Source organism: Triticum urartu, chromosome 3A, assembly GCF_056163025.1.
Source record: "Triticum urartu cultivar PI428250 chromosome 3A, HENAU_Tu73, whole genome shotgun sequence".
Classification (NCBI taxonomy): domain Eukaryota; kingdom Viridiplantae; phylum Streptophyta; class Magnoliopsida; order Poales; family Poaceae; genus Triticum; species Triticum urartu.
The window spans coordinates 181,822,500-181,845,064 of record NC_141875.1 but is presented as its reverse complement, the minus strand read 5'-3'; the positions used below and the strand labels follow the sequence as shown (position 1 = coordinate 181,845,064).

Genomic DNA, 22,565 nt, shown 5'->3' with positions numbered 1-22,565 from the left:
CATCTTAAGGCAAGCAAACTGCCGGGAAAACTCGAGCAACGATGGCACACTGACTGCCGGTACAATCTAGGGCCCATTATCTGCCGGGACAACCAGAGAACGGCCCATATTCTGCCGGGGACCGTCTTCGGCGCGGCAATGAAAAGTTTCGGCCCTAAGCGTGCGCTAGTGAGGAAAAAACGCGCGAGGGTGACAAGGAATTTGGCCCAAAACAAACTTAGACGCGCCGGCCCACCGCACCAGACCGCATCGCTGGCCCCCCAAATCCCAATCCACCCATGCCCTACACCATTGCGCCGCCGCCCCCAACAATCTAACCTTCCACCGGCGGCCGCCCTCTAGCCATCGCCATCGCCATCCCCAAATCACTCAATCTACTAGTTCCCGACACCAGATCGCCGCTGCCCCCAACCGTTTGACCGCAGCCCCTCCGCCGCCCCAACCGGCCCCAGTGCCGCCGTCGCCCCCCCACCACCGCAGCCCGTCCGCCGCCCCAACCAATGCACTGCTGCGTCCTCCACCCAGACCACTGACGCTGTCGTCGCCCACCATCGCAGCTCCTCTGCCGCCCCTAGCATCCACTGTCGCTTCCTCCACCCAGACCACTGCCGCTGTCGCCCCCCAACCACTCCAGAGCGGCGCCGCCGAGCACCAATTGACACGGAGCATCCCATCGCCGAGCCAATCCACCGACGACCTTCCTCCTCCGCTGTACACCGTCGTTCCTCAGTTACCGCCCTCCTCGCGAGCTTCCTCCCCCAAGCTAGCCCTCCGCACATGCTCACCCGAGCCCCAAGGAGCTCCTCCGGCAAGCTGCACCTTCTCCACAGTTTATGCCTTCACTAGATTGTGACTTCTTGAAGCAAACACAGGAAGTTTCTGTTGCTAATTTTTGCTTGTATTGATCTGTTGGGAGCCTTTATGTACTTTATACAGATGCAGTTTATCTTGCTACAATTTTTCTTGTATTCATCTGTTGGGAGTCTTTATGTACTTTATACTGATTCACATGTAATAAGCAGCTTGTAGTATTAGTGAAGGAACAACACCAGGAGACAACCCACTGACCAAGGAGCGCCCTTATATCATCAGTATCTACCGAAACAATAGTGACCATCGTAGTAGATTATATATGGCCGTGTCAACTGCAGTCTGGTCGTAGATTTGAAGTTTGGTCATCGTTCATATTGATGTGAGTACATCATGACCACCCCCTAGAGTGAACCAAAATGATGAGTCATAACTGCTTCTTGTGCAAGCTTACTTTGTTCATTTTCAATGTAATATATGGTATTTAGATTTTTTTCCCTATTAATAGAAGTAAACTTTCTTTTGTATGTTACGCGATGTATTGCATGGCCTTACAAGCATGTAAGCTTAGGTCCTATGATTAAATATACAATGACTATCATGGTTGATTGCTTAAAACTCTTGCTTCTATGTATGCAGTTGGAAGTGAGTTAATGGCAAATGCGGCAATGCGTTGCGACCACAAGCAAGCTGAGGAGGTAATATACATGTTTCTTGGCTGAATATTTACATTAGTGTGTACTATCAAGGGCAGATAGTAATGGTTCGCTCATTTGGTTGCTACATGGTTAACTTCTGTCCAGAAAACTTGAGCTCCTGATTCCAGTATATAGTATTAATTAGTAATTCAAACAGATCATTATAGTTCTTTAGAAGTGTGCTTTTGTGTCCATCAGCCATGAATTTGGAGAGAGGTCAGTTGAATAAATATGGTTACAAATATAAACTTTAATTGGATCATCTTTCTTTCATGTACACGATAGACTCTACCATGTAGAGAAATGACTTTCATTGGATTCCATGCTCACAACTTTCATTTGATTCATTTCTCATAACTGGATCCTCTTTCTTTCATGTACATGAAGTATTTTAGCTTGTTTGTTTGTTTGTTTGTCAAAAGCCTTGGTTTATTTTTCTAGGCTAATTCAACTTGTTGTCCAAGATGTAGGAAAGTGAACCAAATGTTCATAGTGTTTCACTGGATTTGTAAATCTGTGGGCTTGTCCACTACTCAGATACTCCCTCCGTCCCAAAATAAGTCTCATAATTTTTGTACAACTTTGCACTAAAGTTACAAAGTTGATACACTTATTTTGGGACGGAGCGAGTACCATTTTAGGGGACCTTCATTTGTAACTTGTCCAACAAAAGCATGGAACCAGGAAACTAAACAGCTCCCATTAAAAGATCCTGAAATATATGTCCAGCTAGTTCCCCTCTTATTCTGTGTAGCCAGCAAATCATTTATGTAACTGAACTTTAATAGCTCCTGCAAAGAGGGAGCAAAAATTAAAAGGCTTGTTTATGCAATGGGACCAACATTGAGTCATCTTTACAATAAGAGGCAATGCTTCAGTGAAAATCACAGTACTCCCAATACATCCCTTCACCAGATTCCGCAACAGGAGAAATGTAGTTCAACTTCGTGTTCTGGATGCAGGAAGTCTGTAAGCACAGTTGTCATCATTGCTCTAAGGAAATACCACGCAAAACCACAAAATGGTATCGTCATTTATAGATTTCCAGATTCATTATCCTATTATGTTGTGCCAACATCATATAGGAACTCAAAATAAATCAGCTTATATCCAAGGTCAGGCTCAATATCAAGGCCCACTAGAGACTGGACTAGCACACTGAATCCACAGGTTCCGATACTAATGTGTAATTGTATTACTTTGAAGAAGCCAAGGTATACGACATACGAAATTTTAAGAAGCACAACTAAACACCTGTTGCGTTCTGGTAGAGAAAAAGTACCAAGTGAAAATAAGATGCTATAATTTTGCATATGTGCTTGTTCAGTACACTAGCTTCAAAATTTGCTTGTGTAATGTTAAGTGTGTGATCGTGGCCTTGTGCTTGTGTAATATTCATACAGACTTTGCACACTATATTTGGATGAGAAGTTAGATAAGCTTGCTACTGTCAAGATGATAAAAAATGGACATGTTGATGTCCAGGATATGTTGTCTACTAAAGTAGAGATTACTCTAGAGATCTCTACTATTAAAGGAGAATCGAACGTCGTGATGGTTCGACCTCCTTCGCTCGCCCCCACCTCGTTCGATCCCGTACGTGAAAACTTCTCCCCACACGCGAAAAAAACGGACCCCCTCGGCTCCTCCCCACCCGTCGCATGAAAAAAAATGACAACAAAATAAAACAACGCACGTACGCACGTCCCACCCCCACTTCCCTTCCCCCAAATCCCTTGCTCTCGAGAGAGGAATTGCCGCCGCCGACCTCCTCAGTCCTCACGGCGACCTCGAGCGGTTGCACACTGCAACCAAATTAGACTGGAGCAGTGGATCCAAGCCCTTTCCATCTCATCCATTCTTCACCGAGTCCAGGAGGAGCTCGATGCAGGGAGGGAGACGAGCAGGAGCGCCGCGTCCATGGCAACGATGAACAGGGCATAGGTAACGCTATCTTCCTACCCTCACTCCAACCCATCTTCTCCCCGTAGCCTGTACTGGGGTACACCCACGTTCTCCTCTCCCATGGCAGGGGCCGACGAGTGGCAACGCGCGGCGGGAGACCGGCTGGTGGGAACAGATGGCGGGAGGCGGTGGGACCGTGGGAGGAGCAGGTAGTCGGAGGAGATCGCCGGTGGAAATCTGGCAAGCGGCGGCGGCAAACAGGGCTTATGGTTTGATGTTTGTTTTTTACTAGGTTGTACTGGTCTTTAGATTGTCAAAACACCGTTTCACCCCTCTTTTAGTCTGGCTTTAATTCATTGGTGTGGGTCCTTTGTGTCCTTTGCAGAATCGTAATGGCAATTTGTGCTTTTCTTCGGCACGCTGCTCCACCACCTGTGGATGTGGGTCGTCCAGGCCTCGCCTCACCTACAATATGCTACATTGGTGTGGGTCCTTGTGAGCCTGCTGCCCCCACCCCCCCATCCCTTTGTAATCCGAGATGTCACCCCACCATTCCTGTTCCGCCAATGACAACATCTCCCCTGACCGCTTGTCGTGCCTTGCCTCCAAATCGGATCACTGCAGTCTGAAGGTAAGCTTCATTGTTGATTCTTTTTTCTTTATGTTTCTTATGGTATTTGTCACTTCACCGTGAATGTCATGAGATGTCTTGTTGGTTCGACGATGAACTGAATAGATCATGTCATTGTATGAAGAATATGGGAGTGCCAACCATTGGCGACTCATTCTATAATCTGTACTATCATGTTCAGTTAGTTTATGGACAGATGAGTATATGTTTAGTTTATATTGTGCCATTGGTCGAGGAATTGCTCTTGTATAAAAGTGTAGCAATGGATGGTCCAAAATCCAATCATATTCTAAATTGCTGCAGAGTTTAAAAACCAACCGGAATACATGTCCATTTGCTCTCTGCTGAAGCTTGAATGATCTTCTTTTTTCGGTATTTTGATGTAGCCATATCTCAACCACATGATGGCACACTATATAAGACCTCTAACCCGACGTGGAAGGACGAACTTCGACCATGGAGCAGAGCACAGCGACGTGTCAAGGATTGATGGTCAATGATAAAGAGCAGGGGCCCTCAGATGCTAGCCCTCCTCCTGCTGCTATCCTCCCCATCCCCTACGAGATGTATATGGTGCTGACTTTGAGAGGCTGAATAATTAGGTTGATATTGAGGGATTAATAAAGGATCAGCGGGCCAAGATGTTTTGAGATCAAACGGTGAAGTAATATTGTGTACTTGTGCTAAGTACTTTTGGTTTTGCCCGCTGAAGGATTCATATGGTTACAAGTTGTACCTCTGACAGTGCTAAATCATATATATTTCTTTCAGGTACATTACTCGTACATTTTTCCTCTAATGGTCTGACACAATTTTATCCTCGTTCAAATTAACTAGGTTCTAGGGACAGTCCTCCAGAGCAAAAGCATTCATTTTCAAGGACATCATAAGATGCTAAAAAGTCCAATTCAAGTAATTTCTTCATAAAACAGGTAATTATTGACTTCTAAAAACTGATATACACAGTTAAAGTTTCTGGTATCACAGAGGTAACTTACCTGATAGCCAGGATATATATTTGAAGGGTAAGTGTTTTTGGATTGCTTGAGGTAGGGCTACAAGTAACAACTAGAGAAGAAGGGGGCCAAAAATCCAAAAAGGCATTGGGCTTGCAGCCACTCCGCCGACATGACAGTCTTAGTACGCGGCACCGTGTAAACATCCATTGTGGCGGCGACCACTGACACTGACAACAACGTGGCTTTTCAGCGAGCGGCGACCCTGACGGTGGCAGCACCCATCACATAAGGCAACGCTCCGCACCAGATCTCTGTTGTGCACACCCATCCGACCACACCCGACGGTGTTCCCTGAGCCATGGTGTGTGCCTTCTCCTCCCCTAGATCATCTCACCAATTACTTGCACACCATCGCCGCATGATCCACTAGAGGTACGCCTAGACCATACTGAAAACGAACTTCCATTTTCACAATTATTTCTTTCTCTCCCTTTTTGTGAGTCTCCGATCCCTGTTCATACTTTATTACTACAGGAATGTATAGCATAGATTATCTATAAAAGATACTGCTTACTTCTGATGCTCCATCATCGTGTCAGGCTTCATTTGATCCTAAAGGACTCCTTTGGTTAGTAATTCATCTACTCTTCATCATTTTTATAAATTAACTTGACTTTATCTAACTTGGTAAGTTTTGACTGTCTATCCTTTGCTCATTGGCTCTATATGGCGATTGTCACATGTTTGATTTGACTGCAGATTGGACATGTAATTATACATTTCGAGGTATAACGCTTGTGTTTGTTTCTACATTTGAACATTTCTCTTGTGGCGTAGAAACCATATTCTATTCCCCCCCTGTTGGGCCAACTTGCTTGTAGAATTACAATGGGAGAATTATTGATTTGTTAATCCATTCCTTCAACATGTTAGAACTTGCATTTTTCCTGCTTAAAGTATTACGTTAATACACTACATAATCACTGGTGCCTGCAGAGCTGACGTAATATAACAAATTAGGCTGGGTCTGAAATGTGCAGCCATGTTGGCCTCGCCAATGAGTGAATGTTGGAAGATGCAACATTAGGAAATGCCGAGTATATATGGCAACATCCATGGTTCTGTATCCTATCTCATATAAGGCCTAATTAAGTCATTTAGCGCCGATGTGATTAGTGATGTTCCACTGACCTTGAGGTGTGTTATCACATACCAAGCAATTAATCTACTACCTAAAGTCATTTTCATTGCCTCGATATCATTCCCTATGTCTTTCTTGAATTCTTTGCTCAAGACAATTTCCCTGAGATTAGTTTCCTTTTTGTTCACTTCAGTTTTTATTTGTTCTATAGTTCACACCTGGTCCCTTTAGTGTAACTTATCGAATAACAAAGTTTTGTCTTTTATTCACTGGATGTGGTTCCTATAGTCAGGGAAAAACATCTACCTATATTGCTGACATAGTTGCAAGATTTATACGTATTGAGCAAGAACTCATTAGATCGAGATATGTCCAACAAGGAGATCTCTCTTGCCTCTTATGAAGTGTGGCAGATTTAGGAAGGAAGTGTGGAGATTTCTTTTAGGCCAAAGAGAGATGGGTTTGGAAGAGTTAGTTTCTAAAGTTATTTAGAATGTTAACCTCCTGTTGGAGGCATTTGGTACTTAGCCTTTGCTGCTGTACAGCCAAGCTAACTTATTGACATCCTCAAAATTTCCTTTCTACTTTTTAAATCTTGTTATGTTGCCTCTTGGGTAGGCTTCAACCTGGTTCCTGTAGAAAAAAAATAAGATTGCAAAAGTATATTATTAGCATGTATCAATTGTAGTGCATAACACATCAAATTGTACGCAATGATGTCCCTTTGTATGGAAGAACAAGTGAACACATAATGTATTTTTTGTGTCTATACCTTCAATGTGGGTATCTGAATCTAAACCCAAAAATATATTATTTTCCTTTTTTGTTTTATTATGTTTCAAATACTTAGAGGGGCTGTTTGTTAATTCAGGCGGTATCGCTTCTATTTTCTTTCTGTTTATTTCCTTTAATCAAAATTTTTGAACTGGACAAGAGAGGGTTTTTTAAGATCCTGGACAAGGGAGGTTGTCCCCTCCTATTTTGATTGCTGAATAACTCATGAAATGGATGATATAGCCATCAAGATTTTGTTATTCTTACACTGAATGCATCTAAAGAAAATATTGTTACAAGTAATGAATGGATTGTTGTACATCAAGATCTGTGTTTTTCTTCAACACTCTTTGATCCATTGTTTCTAAAGGTAATGGTGAAAAATGTATTCTCTTCATTAGTTTCGAGGAGGTGTGACTTTTTTCTCCTCACACAAAGCGAGGAAGTCAATAACTCCATTCTCTTATTTCTAGGCAGGATGTATAAGGTTTGACACATGCGTGAAATATAACTCAAGAGGGTTGCGTGTTGAATGAGTGACATTATGAGTTTGATATTTTTTCTAAGGATTTAAATGCTTCTAGATTTTTTGAAATATGATTGCTTTGTAAGAGTGTTTATTGCGCAACAGTGTTATGTATATTGATAACCAAGAAGAGTGAGTGAAGAGGATGGAATAAATGGCCGCAACTACATTACATTTTTGCCATATTAGGTGTGCATGGGCGAGTACTTAGATGATGCTAGACGAGTCCAATCGCAGCAATAAGAGCCAAATGTGAGTTGAGAGGCAGGTTAAGTGGGTATAAGAAGTGACACAAACCTTATCAAATATTGTCTAATCAAGGTAGGGGAAGGTACATAAATCATGGCGAAGCGATGGCGAGTAGGATGATGATGGGGCCAAACAACCATTGTTGATCTAAAGGCAGACCCGAAGGCGACAGTGGAGAGACCATCAATGTAACAGTAACTATAGTATGACTAACCAGAGTAGGGAAAGATACATACACAAGGACGAAGCAACGATGCAACTGAATCACAACTCCAAATGCACGGCTACCTTTTTCCTACAGATTTGGTCAAGGGAGTGACAAACCTTTTTGTATACTGAATCACAATGACAAATATATGCACTAGAAAATTTGAGTGTGGGTCATGTGGGTTTTATTTAAAGTGCAGGTACAATGCGATATTTTTCACAACAATCATATGCTACCTCCAACATACATAGTGTAAATTATAACAACATTAAAGTCAATTTCTCTCTGAAAAAATTTATTTTTGTTTCGTGGCAACGCACGGGCATTCAACTAGTGTTACTAGTTGCTCTATGTTTCAGAACATATGCGGCTGTTGTATGTCGGGCATGCGGCTGTTGTATGTGATTGTTTTAACATCTTCCTGTTAATATTTGTACAGACTTTGCACGCTACATTTTGATGAGAAGATAAACTTGCTATTGTTAAGATGATAAAAAAATGGACATCTTGATGTCCAGGACATGTTCTCTACTATAGAAGAGATTACTCAAGAGATGTTACTGGTTGCTCTATATTTTAGAACATATATCCGTCTGTTATATGCGATTGTTGTAACATCTTCCTTAAGTTATGACTGCAACTGTTATATGTAACATCTTCTGATCTATTGCAGGTTTCCCAAAGGTGCACAAGTTCACTAAGGTTTGGAAGATCTTCAAGTTGCTGAAGATTTGGAAGACCTAAAATTAAGTTGGTGGAGTGATAATGACCTGTGTCTTGTTTGTTGAACGTAAAGACTTGCTCTGCTCATTTTGGTGGTTGTTGAATTAGCTTATTTAGGTTGTGTGGCACACATCTAGAAACATATGTACATCCCTAGTGGCACTACTTTATTTTGGGTGTGTGGCAAATGTATATATGTAATCCTTTTGTGGTACTACCTCTTTATATATGGTCGTTAAGTTTAAGGTTTTCGATGAGGCCTATATGCTACTTTGATTGAAGTGCATGTATAAATTGTGTGCTATGTCCTGAGTGCGTATATATATGGACGGATATTACATAATAGGTTTGCCTAGAACATTTTGCTAGTGAAGTTAACAAGCTGGCATAATATTTGCCGGGTGAACATGCTTGTACAGGCGGCTTAACTGCCGGTAATTGCAGTTTCACGTGCTCCGAACAATCTGCCGAGCGAACACAAACTACCGGCAAATACATGTGTCAGGGCAGAAAAACTGCCGGGAGAAGTTTATCTGTCGGGAGAAGTAATCCCCGGCAGCCGTTCTCGTGGCGGTTCTATCTGCTGGGAGAACCAAACTCCCGGCAGTTTGTCTGCCCTCTAAAGAGCCTTCTCCCGGCAGTTATTCTGTCCTTACATCAGTGTTGTGGTGTAGTGCCCCAAACGATCAGAGACGGAGCCAAAAACCTAATTCCACCGCCACAACTTTCTGTATCCACGAGATCCCATCTTGGGGCCTGTTCCGGAGCTCTGCCGGAGGGGGCATCGATCACGGAGGGCTTCTACATCATCATCCAAGCCCCTCCGATGAATTGTGAGTAGTTTACTTCAGACCTACGAGTCCATAGTTAGCAGCTAGATGGCTTCTTCTCTCTTTTTGGATCTCAATACATTGTTCTCCCCCTCTCTCGTGGAGATCTATTCGATGTAATCTTCTTTTTGCGGTGTGTTTATTGAGATCGATGAATTGTGGGTTTATGATTAAGTCTATCTATGAATAATATTTGAATCTTCTCTGAATTCTTTTATGTATGATTGGTTATCTTTGCGAGTCTCTTCGAATTATCAGTTTGGTTTGGCCTACTAGATTGGTTGTTCTTGCCATGGGAGAAGTGCTTAGCTTTGGGTTCGATCTTTCGGTGTCCTTTCCCAGTGACAGAAGGGGCAGCAAGGCACGTATTGTATCGTTGCCATCGAGGATAACAAGATGGGTTTTTTTATCATATTGCATGAAACTATCCCTCTACATCATGTCATCTAGCTTAAGGCGTTACTCTGTTTTTTACTTAATACTCTAGATGCATGCTGGATAGCGGTCGATGAGTGGAGTAATAGTAGTAGATGCAGGCAGGAGTCGGTCTACTTGTCTCGGACGCGATGCCTATATACATGATCATACCTAGATATTCTCATAACTATGCTCAATTCTGTCAACTGCTCAATAGTAATTTGTTCACCCACCGTAGAATACTTATGCTCTTAAGAGAAGCCACTAGTGAAACCTATGGCTGCCGGGTCTATTTCTCATCATATTAATCTCCATTACTATATTACTGCTTTGCTTTTACTTTTTACTTTTCATCTCTATACCAAAAATACCAAAAATATTATTTATCATCTCTACCAGATCTCACTTTCGTAAGTGACCGTGAAGGGATTGACAACCCCTAAGCGCGTTGGTTGCGTTGAGTTATTGTTTTTGTGTAGGTACGTGGGACTTGTGCGTGGCCTCCTACTGGATTTATACCTTGGTTCTCAAAAACTGAGGGAAATACTTACGCTACTTTGCTGCATCATCCTCTCTCCGGGGAAATCCAGCGCAGTGCTCAAGAGGTAGCAAGAAGAATTTCTGGCGCCGTTGCCGGGGAGTCTGCGCAAAAGTCAACATACCAAGTACCCATCACAATCCCTATCTCCCGCATTACATTATTTGCCATTTGCCTCTCGTTTTCCTCTCCCCCACTTCGCCCTTGCCGTTTTATTCGCCCTCTCTCTCTATCCTCCCTCTCTTTCCCGTTTGCCTCTTTTGCCCGTTTCTTGTTTGCTCGTATGGTTGGAATAGTTGTTTATTTATTACTAAACAGAGAACCTAAGATCTATGGATCCTCATCCACTTGCTAATCTTTTTAAGAGATCCAATTATGATGAACCAATTGCTAGTGAGTTTTCTGCACTAGATTATCTTTATGAGCTTTTGCTTGAAATTCGTGAATTTGAAAAGTGTGATGAATTACTTTATGAAGCGATTCACGATAGATCTTTGAATAAAAAGCATGATTGCAATGATTTTATTATGAATTCTATTTATATAAAGTGTGCTAATAATATGCAAAACCCTAAGCTTGGGGATGCTAGTTTTGCTATGTCCTCTACTTGTTGCAATGATCATGATTGGGGTGATTCTTCTTATGATCTTGAAAATTTATTTAAGCCCCATGATGAATATGAGATTGATAATAGTGTTTGCAATATTCTTGAAAGTGGGTTTGGAAGAGTGTCAACTTTAAATCCCACATATTTGGAAAATGTTCAATCTTATGAAAACTTTGCTTTAGTTAATGTTAATCCCACTATTTTGGAAGAGTGTCAACTTTGCATGCATGTGGATCATGTTGAAAATATTTTATGTGATAGCTATTTTGTTGAATTTGCTTATGATCCTACATGTAATTATTATGATAGATGGAAATATGGTGGTAGAAATTTTCATGTTACTAAGTTACCTCTCGTTATGTTGAGATTGCTATTGTTTCTTTCCTCTTCTTTGCATATGCCAGTTTTTACTTGCCTTGATAATTTGTTTGCCTATAAGATTCCTATGCATAGGAAGTATGTTAGACTTAGATGTGTTTGTCACGTGTTTTATGATGCTCTCTTTGTGTTTTAATTCTTGTCTTTCATGTGAGCATCATTGAAATATTATGCCTAGCTATAAGGCTTTAAAGAAAAGCGCTTGTTGGGAGACAACCCAATATTTTTCTTTTCTGTTATTCAATAAATAAATTATTTAGACTCTGTTTTGGTTGTGTTTTTTGTGTTTAATTAGTGTTTGTGCCAAGTATAACCGTTGGGAAGACTTGGGGAAAGTCTTGTTGAACTTGCTGTAAAAAAAACAGAAACTTTAGCGCTCACGAGAACTGCTGTAATTTTTATTTGGAGAGTGATATTTAGTTAATTCTTTTTGAAGATGATTAATAGATAAATTCCTCACGTCCAGAAATTTATTTTAGAATTTTTGGGGTTCCAGATCTTGCGCTAGCTACAGATTACTACAGACTGTTCTATTTTTGACAGATTCTGTTTTTCGTGTGTTGTTTGCTTATTTTGATGAATCTATGGCTAGTAAAATAGTTTATAATCCATAGATAAGTTGGAATACAGTAGTTTTAACACCAATATAAATAAAGAATGAGTTAATTACCGTACCTTGAAGTGGTCTTTTGTTTTCTTTCGCTAACGGAGCTCACGAGTTTTCTACTTTAAGTTTTGTGTTGTGAAGTTTTCAAGTTTTGGGTAAGGATTCGATGGATTATGGAACAAAGAGTGGCAAGAGCTTAAGCTTGGGGATGCCCATGGCACCCCTAAGATAATCTAAGGACACCTAAAAGCCAAAGCTTGGGGATGCCCCGGAAGGCATCCCCTCTTTCGTCTACTTCTATCGGTAACTTTACTTGGCGCTATATTTTTATTCACCACATGATATGTGTTTTGCTTGGAGCGTCTTTTATGATTTGAGTCTTTGCTTGTTAGTTTACCACAATCATCCTTGTTGTACACACCTTTTGAGAGCGCCATACATAATTTAGAATTTGATAGAATACTCTATGTGCTTCACTTATATCTTTTGAGCTCTATAGTTTTGCTCTAGTGCTTCACTTATATCTTTTAGAGCACGGTGGTGGATTTGTTTTATAGAAACTATTGATCTCTCATGCTTCACTTAGATTATTTTTGAGAGTCTTAATAGCATGGTAATTTGCTTAATAATAATATTCTTGGTATTCAAGATTTGTAAAACTTTCTTTTGAATGCGTTGAATACTAAGAAAAAATTGATGCTTGATAATTGTTTTGAGATATGAGGATGGTGATATTAGAGTCATGCTAGTTGAGTAGTTGTGAATTTGAAAAATGCTTGTGTTAAAGTTTTTGATTCCCGTAGCATGCACGTATGGTGAACCGTTATGTGATGAAGTCAGAGCATGATTTATTTATTGATTGTCTTCCTTATGAGTGGCGGTCGGGGATGAGCGATGGTCTTTTCCTACCAATCTATCCCCCTAGGAGCATGCGCGTAATACTTTGCTTTGATAACTTCTAGATTTTTGCAATAAGTATATGAGTTCTTTATGACTAATATTGAGTCCATGGATTATACACACTTTTCTTCCTTCCACCATTGCTAGCCTCTCTAATACCGCGCACTTTTCGCCGGTATCATACACCCACCAAATACCTTCCTCAAAACAGCCACCATACCTACCTATCATGGCATTTTCATAGCCATTCCGAGATATATTGCCATGCAACTTTCCACCGTTCCATTCATTATGACACGCTCCATCATTGTCATATTGCTAGCATGATCATGTAGTTGACATCGTATTTGTGACAAAGCCATCGTTCATAATTCTTTCATACATGTCACTCTTGATTCATTGCATATCCCGGTACACCATCGGAGGCATTCATATAGAGTCATATTTTGTTCTAAGTATCGAGTTGTAATTGTTAAGTTGTAAGAAAAATAAAAAGTGTGATGATCATCATTTTATAGCATTGTCCCAAGTGAGGAAAGGATGATGGAGACTATGATTCCCCCACAAGTCGGGATGAGACTCCGGACGAAAAAAAGAGGCCATAAATAAAAGAGAAGGCCCAAATAAAAAAATGAGAGAAAAAGAGAGAAGGGACAATGTTACTATCCTTTTACCACACTTGTCCTTCAAAGTAGCACCATGATCTTCATTGTAGAGAGTCTCTCATTCTGTCACTTTCATATACTAGTGGGAATTTTTCATTATAGAATTTGGCTTGTATATTCCAATGATGGGCTTCCTCAAAATACCCTAGGTCTTCGTGAGCAAGCGAGTTGAATGCACATCCACTTAGTTTCTTTTGTTGAGCTTTCATATACTTATAGCTCTAGTGCATCCGTTGCATGGCAATCCCTACTCACTCACATTGATATCTATTGATGGGCATCTCCATAGCCCGTTGATATGCCTAGTTGATATGAGACTATCTTCCCCTCTTTTTGTCTTCTCCACAACCACCATTCTATTCCACATATAGTGCTATATCCATGGCTTACGCTCATGTATTGCGTGAAGATCGAAAAAGTTTTGAAAATGTCAAAAGTATGAAACAATTGCTTGGCTTGTCATCGGGGTTGTGCATGATTTAAATACTTTGTGTGGTGAAGATAGAGCATAGCCAGACTATATGATTTTGTAGGGATAGCTTTCTTTGGCCATGTTATTTTGAGAAGACATAATTGCTTTGTCAGTATGCTTGAAGTATTATTATTTTTATGTCAATATAAACTTTTGTCTTGAATCTTTTGAATCTGAATATTCATACCACAATTAAGAAGATTTACATTGAAATTATGCCAAGTAGCACTCCGCATCAAAAATTCTGTTTTTATCATTTACCTACTCGAGGACGAGCAGGAATTAAGCTTGGGGATGCTTGATACGTCTCCAACATATCTATAATTTTTGATTGCTCCATGCTATATTATCTACTGTTTTGGACTATATTGGGCTTTATTATCCACTTTTATATTATTTTTGGAACTAACCTATTAACCGGAGGCCCAGCCCAGAATTGCTGTTTTTTGCCTGTTTTAGGGTTTCGAAGGAAAGGAATATCAAACGGAGTCCAAACGGAATGAAACCTTCGAGAACGTGATTTTCTCACCGAATACAACTCAGGAGACTTGGACCCTACATCAAGGCACGTAACAGGAGGCCATGAGGTAGGGGGCGCGCCCTACCCCCCAGGTGCGCCCCCACCCTCGTGGGCCTCCTGTTGCTCCACCGACGCACTTCTTCCTCCTATATATATCCACGTACCCCCAAATGATCAGAGACGGAGCCAAAAACCTAATTCCACCGCTGCAACTTTCTGTATCCACGAGATCCCATCTTGGAGCCTGTTCCGGAGATCCGTCGGAGGGGGCATCGATCACGGAGGGCTTCTACATCATCATCCAAGCCCCTCCGATGAATTGTGAGTAGTTTACTTCAGACCTACGGGTCCATAGTTAATAGCTAGATGGCTTCTTCTCTCTTTTTGGATATCAATGCAATGTTCTCCCCCTCTCTCGTGGAGATCTATTCGATGTAATCTTCTTTTTGCGGTGTGTTTGTTGAGACCGATGAATTGTGGGTTTATGATCAAGTCTATCTATGAATAATATTTGAATCTTCTCTGAATTCTTTTATGTATGATTGGTTATCTTTGCAAGTCTCTTCGAATTATCAGTTTGGTATGGCCTACTAGATTGGTTGTTCTTGCCATGGGAGAAGTGCTTAGCTTTGGGTTCGATCTTGCGGTGTCCTTTCCCAGTGACAGAAGGGGCAGCAAGGCACGTATTGTATCGTTACCATCGAGGATAACAAGATGGGGTTTTTATCATATTGCATGAAACTATCCCTCTACATCATGTCATCTAGCTTAAGGCGTCACTCTGTTTTTTACTTAATACTCTAGATGCATGCTGGATAGCGGTCGATGAGTGGAGTAATAGTAGTAGATGCAGGCAGGAGTCGGTCTACTTGTCTCGGACGTGATGCCTATATACATGATCATACCTAGATATTCTCATAACTATGCTCAATTCTGTCAATTGCTCAACAGTAATTTTTTCACCCACCGCAGAATACTTATGCTCTTAAGAGAAGCCACTAGTGAAACCTATGGCCCCCGGGTCTCTTTCTCATCATATTAATCTCCATTACTATATTACTGCTTTGCTTTTACTTTGCGTTTACTTTTTAATTTGCATCTCTATACCAACAATACCAAAAATATTATTTATCATCTCTATCAGATCTCACTTTCGTAAGTGGTCGTGAAGGGATTGACAACCCCTAAGCGCGTTGGTTGCGTTGAGCTGTTGTTTTTGTGTAGGTACGAAGGACTTGTGCGTGGCCTCCTACTGGATTGATACCTTGGTTCTCAAAAACTGAGGGAAATACTTACGCTACTTTGCTGCATCATCCTCTCCTCTTCGGGGAAATCCAACGCAGTGCTCAAGAGGTAGCAGTCGGCCGGTTCTCGGAACCAGTGGACGCCGCGAGAACGGCCACCCTGACCGCTGCCGGAGAAGTAAGGGCCGAGGCCGCCTGCCCGGGTCCCCTCCCAAACCGGACCCATCACAGGTCCGCGACACTGTCAAAACCACACCCTGCATCATTGGGCTCTTCACCCGCGGTGACACAACAGAAGGAGTAGGGGAACGGAGGGCTGCATGCCCATGATCGTCCCCACCCTCGACCGAAGTCGTCTCAGTGATAGTCGCGTCCAAACAACCATCCACAGAACCATTTGCCGCTGCAAAGTCCAGGGGAGGGAGCGTGTGTTCTAACACATCATCACGCTCCACCTGATCACTCCAAAGTCTGGGAGGAGCAGAAGCAGGCTCAGACGAACCAAATTTCAAAGTGTTCATAGGCACAGTAGTAGATGATACAGCCCCATTCCCGAGCGTCTACGAAGCGGAGCCCAGAACGTTGGACAACTCTCACCCACGATCCTCCTCTCGCACTTTCTTGTTACCCAAACCATCATCCTTATCAAGCATATCAACATCAGGCCCTGCCAAAGCCTCGGCGAACAGATCAGTGTCCTCAAATTCAATCTCAAGGTTATAAATCAGGCCCTTATGTGTCCACTTAACCAAGTCTGGCACAAACTCAATGTCCAGAATACTCACCAGCAGTCTGGCCACCCCGTTAGCTTGGGTAAAGGCCATATCCACCCTCTCAGTTTTTCCAACCAGTGTCCCCAAACTAGCAGCGACTCGAGCATCATTCAGCAGCTTCGAAGGAGCCCCCGAGAATTGTAACCAAACCTGAGTAAGAGGCTTGCCCGTTGGCTCAACCTTCTTCCACTCATGGAACTCCAGGATGCACTCGGTGCCAGGCACTCTGCACAACCCAAAGCTCAGAAGTCGCTGCAAGTCCTCAGATGTAGGGAAGTCAACCTTATATATGTTGGCCTCAAGTCTGATAAGCTCCCACTGAAAGTTACCTGGAGCTAACTCATTAAGCCACTGCAGAATCTGAGCCTCAGACAAATCACCCTTAGTGACTTTGACAACCCCCGTGGTCATGCTCTAAGGCGCCTCTAGGATCTCCATCTCACTAGGAGACTCAAAGAACATCCACTTGGCACAGCAAACTCCGTAGATGGTAAAACTCGGCATTGGTGCACTAAATATCGGGCACTCCCCCATAGCATGTGCTGGTTTGAGGCAAGTGTCACATAACTCAGTAACACACTCGGCAATAAAATGACCCTTGTCACCACAACGATAGCAAATCAACTTCTCCTTTTTGCGAGCCCATTTGGAAGCTCTATCACTCTCTGACTTGTCAGTTGTACTGACAGAGCCCATCGCCATGGGTTCAGTCGGAGGCACCTCAGCATGAGCCAAAGCTGTCACCGCGTCCATTACCTGGCCGGACAACTCTGACGTCTGCCCGGAAACAACCACCTCCGAGGAGCCCGACGGCTCAACAACAGCGGGCGGTGGAGGCTGACGGTAGTGGTTTCTGCCACCGCGACCACCACGAAAACCTCGGTAACCACCTCTCTGCCGGTAATCTAGGCCAGATGCCCCCTCAACAAAACCACCAGGAGGGCCGTAAAAAGGCCGGTCAGTCGTTCCATCACTCTGCCATGCATATCCATGCCTGCCGCCCGCCGCCGACGAGCCCCGATGCTGCCCATCACCATACGCGTCATAACCATCATCACCCCATTGTCCTTGCGGCGGTCCACGGCCACCACGGTTTGCAGGGAAGCGAGGTTGTCCCGCGCCACCAGAACCCACATGCGCCGGCGGTCTAGTCCGAGACGCGGGAAGCGTCCCCGCACTCTGAGTCGGTGGTGCGTTCGTCGTTTGCGCAGACCCCACCCTTTTCTGCGGTGGCTGCGCAACGACGTGCAGCGGCGGCGCTGCTCGAGGCTGGTGCACGCTTGCTTGCGGCTGCTGCCGAGGCTCCGCCACAGCGGTCCCGGGCATCGGCGGCCTAGTCCCCTGCGCTCCCACGCCTCGACCCGCGGAGGCTGACACAGGCAGCAGAACAACCAACCCAGGCGCCGGCGACCGAAGCCCCCGTGAACCACCGCCGCGACCCGCAACGGTCGGCACGGGCACTGGAGGCCGCGATCCCGGCGGACCACTACCTCCACACCCAGCCATGGCCACTATGGGAGGAATCCGAGCGACGCGACCCTGTCCACACGCAGGGAAGCCCGGCACCGCGCAACGACGTGAAACCCTAGGGGGTGGCGGCGATGAGCAACGAGAACGATGATCGAGCAGCTGGATGCATGGGTCATCGTAAACATTAGAGATGGATTCCGGTTTAGCCTCGGCCTCATACCCAGCTAACCCCGGCCCACTCGGTTACAACAAGTTTTGGGCCCAATGCCCATCAGCACTCCGGCCCACTGGCGCCGTAACCACATCCAGCCCATCGTGGCCGATCAAAAAATTCAAACGCTGGATCCACGCCTCGCGGATCTCAGCCGACCGTCCGGCCGCCGGCGCCGGCACCACCTTCGCCGCAGGCCGCCTCTTCTTCTTTCTCTGAACCAGTGTCCAAGCTCCCGCCTCGAAATAATCTGAAAGTGTAGGTTTCGGGAGACTCACCTTAGGTAACGGACCGCGCCAAGGACGAATCGCCGTTGCCGCCGTACGCCGATGGACGACTCGCCGGACGATCTCGACCTTATCCTCCTCCTGCAGGCCCAACCTCGCCGGATCATCTCAAGGGATCGACAAGTCCACGAGCAACGCCACCTCGTCTTCGTGGTACCCAACTCTGAACGCCTCGCAGATCGCGTCCGACGGCGTTGGAGATCCCGCCGGCGGCTCCTCGCCGTCCGAGTCACCGTTGTCGTCTTCCGCGTCCCCGGCGCCGTCCAACAACGCCCAGAACCGGCCCCCAACCCGCCGTTCCCGTCGGCAGAGGTCGCCCTCGGAGGTGCCCCGCGAGTCGCCCCGCTAGTCGCTATAGCTGGTTGGTGTGGGGTGGGGTGGGGTTGTACCGAAGCGGGGCTGTTCAAGTATATGTCTATTTCACGGCAGGGCAATCATCCCAAGTTCCCAACCAACCAAAGGTGGTTGTCAAATAGCATCGGATACGATATAACGTGCATATGAAATCTCTCATGATTGACCTTGATTTATGTAGTTACGAGTTGCTTGATCCAAGTCGTACGTATACGGTATACCTACGGAATTATTCGGTGAGTCAGGACTTGGTAATCGTTAGCCCGGCCGGTTTTTGCGCTTGAGCATGTGCTATACCTGTACGCACCTAACTGAGAAACATAGGCATAGCGTGTCGTGCATAAAGAATTGCGTGAACCGCGACGGTTCCGGATGGTACTACCAGGTACGGCCCTGAAATCATGCATGGCAACTTATTCTACAGCACGGAGCATGTTCTGTGCTCGATCGTCGGCACATAAAATGTCAACCGTCGAGTGTCAGCCTGCTTCCACTGCACTTTTTTTTCCCAATCACACTTGCATTGTACTGCTACTATTGCTACACTACGCAAGAATGTGACACACTTTGGCATGGAAGCTCACCGTGTAGCACGCTTTGACTTTAGGCGCAAATTGCATTGAACCGTGTAATCGAAAAAACGGAGTGGATTGATCGATATTTAGAAAGTTAGCTAGAGTAAAATACCAGTCTTCTGTAGCAGTAGACGTAGTAATCAGCCGTAACTTTTGTTGCTGGTTTTGTTGTACTATTACGATGCAGCGTTTTTCTTACTATCAACATCCATATATGAAAATATTCTCATTTTGACGGAAAACAATAATCCTCAGAGTATCAGAGTATCAGAGTATTCGTGATTTTCAACGATCAAATATTCGAAAAGTGAACTTGGTTCGGCTTGGCAGAACAGCACGTCATTTTGCGGTGATCAAACTACTGGAGTAACTCCACCGTTGGCGCTGAAAACTCACAGGACAGGGCGGGCAAGCTATATATGACATGCTCATCACCTCACAGGTGACTTCGTCCGCTCATAAGCAGCCGGGAGAAGGCACATGCCACATGAACACCGGTTATCCGGAATCTTATATATAATAGGCAGCACAAAATTTTGCTCTGCGATACATTAGCGTTCGATCCAATCCAATCATGAACTCAACGTGCAGCTGCGCCAAAAGTCAAGAGCAGCCTACCATGCACGCAGCCGAGATACTCGCTTCTCAAAGAAAACACCGACGCGCGAAGCACGCTCGCTTTCACACTGCAAATCTCCCCTTGCAACATGAAATGTCAATACGCCTCTCGTGGCCCCGTCAGCCGGTCGGTAGCGACCGAATGATGAATACTGTAGCGTAGTTGCAACTCCAGTTGCTTGCACCAAGGGCAGTATATATATAGGCGTGCCGACACATGCTTCTGCACAACAGTTAAGCCAGAGACATTGCAAGCAGGGTACGATCTTGCATCAGTACCATCTTGCTCGGCCGGATCGAACGCCGACGACATGGCGGTCATCAAGATGCTCGTGCTCCCGGCGCTGTGCGCATTGCTGCTCAGAGCAGCGTCGGCGGCTCAATGGACGCCCGCCCACGCGACGTTCTACGGCGGCGGCGACGCGTCCGGCACCATGGGTGAGTCGATTCGGCTCGTCGCTCGGCATCTTTTCCGCCAAATTTTCTAGTTAGCTCCATGGCTTATGCTGACATGCGCCCATGCACGGATCTCATCTCATCAGGCGGCGCCTGCGGGTACGGCAACCTGTACGGCGCGGGGTACGGCACGCGGACGACGGCGCTGAGCACCGCCCTGTTCAACAACGGCGCGTCGTGCGGGGCGTGCTTCACGATCGCGTGCGACACGCGCAAGTCGCGGATGTGCAAGCCGGGGGCCTCCATCACCGTCACGGCCACCAACTTCTGCCCGCCCAACTACGCGCTCGCCGGCGACAACGGCGGCTGGTGCAACCCGCCGCGGCAGCACTTCGACATGGCCCAGCCGGCGTGGGAGACCATCGCCGTCTACAAGGCCGGCATCGTCCCCGTCAACTACAGGAGGGTGCGCTGCCAGCGGAGCGGCGGGATCAGGTTCACCATCAACGGCCACAGCTACTTCGAGCTGGTGCTGGTGACCAACGTGGGCGGCAGCGGCGGCGTGGCGCAGATGTGGATCAAGGGCTCCCGCACCAACTGGATGGAGATGAGCCGGAACTGGGGCGCAAACTGGCAGAGCAACGCCAACCTCGACGGCCAGAGCCTCTCGTTCCGCGTCAAATCCGACGACGGCCGCGTCGTCACGGCCAACGACGTCGCGCCGCCCGGGTGGTGGTTCGGCGGCACGTACACGTCCGGGGCTCAGTTGTACTGACCCGATCCGTGTGCATATCCATGCTGCATGAAACCAAATTTAAACGGTATTCGTGTAATCACCTGCAGCTTATCGGTGGCCAAATTAACCAGACGATCGATCGAGAAGACCACGCCGCCTGCACTGCACGAATGATGTTTCTGTACGTATACTGAACAGTATGTTTCTGGGTTGTGTGTTGTTCCATTGATCAGTGTATTTGGCTACCGGCTGGATATTCACGCATGTTCAGCCGCAGGAATGTGCTTTTTTTTTACAAAGTATATATGTTTCTGTCTATATATAAGCTTACTGCATTGTGAGTATCAAAAGCATACTGTTTTCTCTCTCTGGCTCTCTAGAATCATGCAAAAAATAAATAAGAAATGGTTTTGCTGAATCAAACTTGTCTAGATATTTTCCAGTGTGAAAGTTGACATTGGCCCACGTGTCAGCCCTCTATTGGCGAGCATCGTCCACAAACCTGGTTTCTTCTTCTTCTTCTTTTTTTGCGGAAAGAGCCTGGTTTCTTTACTAACACGGGAAGGTGAATGCCCATTAAGATTAAAATCCCAGCCCACAATTCAGGCGAGCTAAAACCCACGACCCTACGATAAATCGTAGCGACTATTTGTGGCATTAAGCGACGCTCCAGCTTTCGATCGCGCACAAACAAACGCAGCGCACTAGCCACTGCGCCACGCCAAAGGTTCGTGATAGTGGCTAGGACACGACCCACTTGAAGCACAACGCGCCGGTTTTCTCCTGTCTTTTTTCGTTTTTTTTCTTCTTTGTTTTTTTTCATTTCTTTGCTTTTGTTTCTTCATTTTCTTGTTCTTCGTTTTTCTTCATTTTTTCAATTATCCGAACGCTTATTCGACACTTTTCAAATACTTGTTTTACATTTTAACACTTGTTCAACACTTTTCAAATACTCGTTCAACATTTTTTGTTTTTTGTTTTTCTCTTGTTTCATTTGGTTTTCTTCTCTTTTTTTTGCACTCTTTCTTCTTTCTTCTCAGATCAAAATTGTTTATTTCTTGTTCATTTCCTTTTTTCTCCATTTTTTGTTTGGTTTTATTTTTTCTTCTTCATTTTTTGTTTTTCATGTGTGTTTTCTTATGTTTTTTCACTCTACATTTTCATACATGTCAAAAAAAAACTGTAACAAGCTATCACCATTTTTTGTATACACGTTTAACATTGTCCGAACGCTTTTTCAACATCTTTAAAATACGTGTTCAACATTTTAATACTTATTCATCATTTTTTTAAATACTTGTTCAACATTTTTAATACTTATTCAACATTTTTAAATACTCATT

At 44.6% G+C, this 22,565-nt stretch overlaps 1 protein-coding gene and 1 long non-coding RNA gene across 19 annotated transcripts; both read left to right on the top strand.

The window, feature by feature from the left end:
- Positions 1-245: 245 nt before the first annotated feature.
- LOC125543590 (uncharacterized) lies at positions 246-8,875 on the top strand. 18 transcript variants are annotated; one of them, XR_015618542.1, is made up of 7 exons: positions 246-1,508; positions 3,384-3,452; positions 3,541-4,044; positions 4,431-4,976; positions 5,098-5,435; positions 5,538-5,631; positions 8,575-8,875. It is a non-coding gene; the product is annotated as an uncharacterized LOC125543590 (long non-coding RNA). The 18 variants fall into 18 exon arrangements; XR_015618540.1 differs by having other exon boundaries at positions 247-3,452; positions 3,541-3,705; positions 3,799-4,044; XR_015618538.1 differs by having other exon boundaries at positions 3,384-4,044.
- Positions 8,876-20,305: 11,430 nt separating this feature from the next.
- Positions 20,306-21,516, top strand: LOC125548262 (expansin-A8). The gene is made up of 2 exons (XM_048711914.2): positions 20,306-20,528; positions 20,633-21,516. Exons 1-2 carry the CDS (start codon positions 20,402-20,404, stop codon positions 21,259-21,261), a joined length of 756 nt encoding a protein of 251 aa, XP_048567871.1. The 5' UTR covers positions 20,306-20,401; the 3' UTR covers positions 21,262-21,516.
- Positions 21,517-22,565: the final 1,049 nt, after the last annotated feature.